General features: G+C 29.2%; 1 protein-coding gene across 1 annotated transcript; it reads right to left on the bottom strand.

Annotated features, from left to right (window-relative positions):
• Positions 1–546: 546 nt before the first annotated feature.
• On the bottom strand, positions 547–1822 carry LOC107925565 (transmembrane protein 45A). Its single transcript, XM_016856313.2, has one exon. It carries the CDS (start codon positions 1668–1670, stop codon positions 756–758), a length of 915 nt encoding a protein of 304 aa, XP_016711802.1. The 5' UTR covers positions 1671–1822; the 3' UTR covers positions 547–755.
• Positions 1823–2729: the final 907 nt, after the last annotated feature.

Raw genomic sequence — 2729 nt, 5'->3', positions numbered from 1 at the left:
AGTATCTATCAATAAAAAAATAATTTTAGTTTAATTATAAAAAATAGAATTAAATAATATATATTAATTTTTTTAAGGTTTTGATATATAAATTAGGAAAATATTAAATAAATTCATACATTATAAATACTATCAAAATATTAATGTTATATATATATATATTTTACGTTGACAAAAGACGTTATATAAATTTTGCAATTAATCTAAGCATTATCATATTCAAAATAAAATAAAATAAAAATTGTAGATAAAAATTATATTTATTAATATAATATCACATTGATTAATAACTAATTAATATTAATTTTGTTATTATTAATTTTTTATTATCACATAATAAATATTTTTAATGTTAATTTAATAATATAATAAACATAAATGTTATTCTTATCAATTTAAAACTTATATATATATATTATAGGTATTAAAATCTTGCTTTTATGATTATGTCAAAATTTTATTTGCAAAAGTTAAGGTGGTTTAAGCTTGAAGACTTTATCTGTATGAAGATTGCTCCTTAGAATCTAGTGTAAGATGAAACCTTAATTACCTCACAACTTGCTTTCAACATATGATAATTACTTCACTAACTTTTAATACATAAGATCATAAGGAAATCACAGTGATGGATTGAACCCAAAACCCAGAATATTTTACGACCAGACATATTCTATATTTGATTTCAACCAAAATAGCAATACCTTACTGACATCAAATTCTAAGATTGGGTGCCATAGATTAACTTCATCTTTCATCTACCTTTCGATGTCCATGACTGCATACGGCTTTCCTTCCTTCTGAGATTCAAAACCATCAGTTTCTTCTTCCACTTCCAATTCAAGGTCTTCTTCCTTTTTCAGCGTTAAAAAATCCATTTTTTCTCCATATAACTTAGCCAAAACCAAATACAGTGCCATTGAGAAAATGATGACCGCTATCAAGGTCCAGCTGAATATGATATTTACTAACGATTTAGCTCGCTGTAATGCCTCATCGCTTGAGCACCTAACAACCTGGTGACCATCTTCGTTGTGAAGGAAGCAGCCTTTGGAAACCAACGATGGGGTCCAGATCATGTATCCCATGATAATGAGCCACACACCTTGATACAAAACACTGAGAGACCTTATAAAGCTTACCATGAAGCTCTTAGGAAGCCCAATTCCCATGATGGTGGTGGTTAAAGAAACAAAGATGAGGGTCTGTAGAAGCAAGTGATACTGACCCTCCACTCCCATGTGATCAGCTGAATGAAAGTGGAAGAGGAGGAGCTGCTGGGCAAAAGCTACGGCTGCAATAAACTGTGTTAGGCTATGCTTAGCTTTGGGGCTAATTTTATCAAGGATAATAGCGAAAGCTGCATAAGTAAAGAAAGTCATAGATATGGAAGAGTGCTCAAAGTTGTGGAGATGAGTTGATGGGATGGTTCCATCAGGATCCAAAGGTTGGTGCCTTGCAGGGCTGATAAAGAGCTCCATGGAGATGGAGATGGAGGAAGCTACCATGATGAGGAACAGCTCTAAGTGCCTTGATTTTGGTGTGGGGAACCATGTGGGAGATGTGTAGGGATTCGGATGGAGAGAATGGAGCTTGATGTGATTAAAGAGATGCCAAAAACCAAGTAAAAAGAAGGCTAAACCTGGGAGAACATGCCCCACTAGAGAACCCATTTCTTCCTAAACCTGTATTTTATTGTAGTTGGAAAAAGAGATTCCTCTCAAGGTTGTAGGGGAGAGAGAAAAGATGAGGCAGAGTGTGGTGATCAAATTGAAGCCAAAATGGGTCGAATGGGTTGAATTTGTAAGGACTCCATAACCTTCTATATATATTGTGGGATTTTGAAAATCTGATATTCTCATGAGTTAAGGAAAGGGATTAATAATTTAGCTATTACAAATATTCCTGAGATTGGCTTCAATGAAAACTAAAAGGATAAAATATGATGTTAACTCCTCAATTTGTATAGAATTTGAGATTTAATTCATATATTTTAAAATTTTAAAATTTTAATTTTCTTATTTTTTTTCAATTTAAAATTTTAGTTTAATTACTATCTTCGTCAGTAGTATCATAAATTGCATCAATTGAGGACTTGGTGTTTTAATGATTGGATTGAAATTTTTAAATAAATAAAATAGAAAATTTATTTTTTAACTTTTAAAGTACATGGACTAAATATTAAATTCTATAAAGTATAGGGCTTAAACGAATATTGTAACCAAAATAAAAACAACTATAACGATAAGTCTGCCTCTTAATTGTGTTCCACACTCCACCTCTCTGCCCCGGTTCTAAATTTTGACACGTTGTTATTATTATTATTATTATTATTATTATTATTATTATTATTTGTGCTTTTCCTTTAAATTTGTTAACCAAAATTTTAGATAAAAAATTAAGAGAAAAACAAAATTTCTTTTATAGAGATTAAAAAGTAATGGCGACTGCTAATTTTCTTTTACTCAATTTTACGAGTCATTTTCTAAGATTTTAAATTTAAATAAAATTATATTTTTTGAAAAAAATAAAATTATTTTGAAAAAAAAAACTAACTTTCAAAAGATTAGAAATAAAGAATATTATTTATTAATAATTCGGCTCGTCTCATTTTCTCAAATTACTCTTCATTTCATTTCTTTAAAATTTTGGTTAAAGTTGCTCAATATTAATAGAGAAGGATTAAAATTGATAAAAAAAATAAAAGTAAAAACTATACTAATAAATAAAGA

The sequence above is a fragment of the Gossypium hirsutum genome, chromosome A08 (assembly GCF_007990345.1).
Source record: "Gossypium hirsutum isolate 1008001.06 chromosome A08, Gossypium_hirsutum_v2.1, whole genome shotgun sequence".
In the NCBI taxonomy this organism is placed as follows: Eukaryota; Viridiplantae; Streptophyta; class Magnoliopsida; order Malvales; family Malvaceae; genus Gossypium; species Gossypium hirsutum.
The sequence above is the reverse complement of the archived record's forward strand: the minus strand, read 5'-3'. Positions and strand labels throughout refer to the sequence as shown.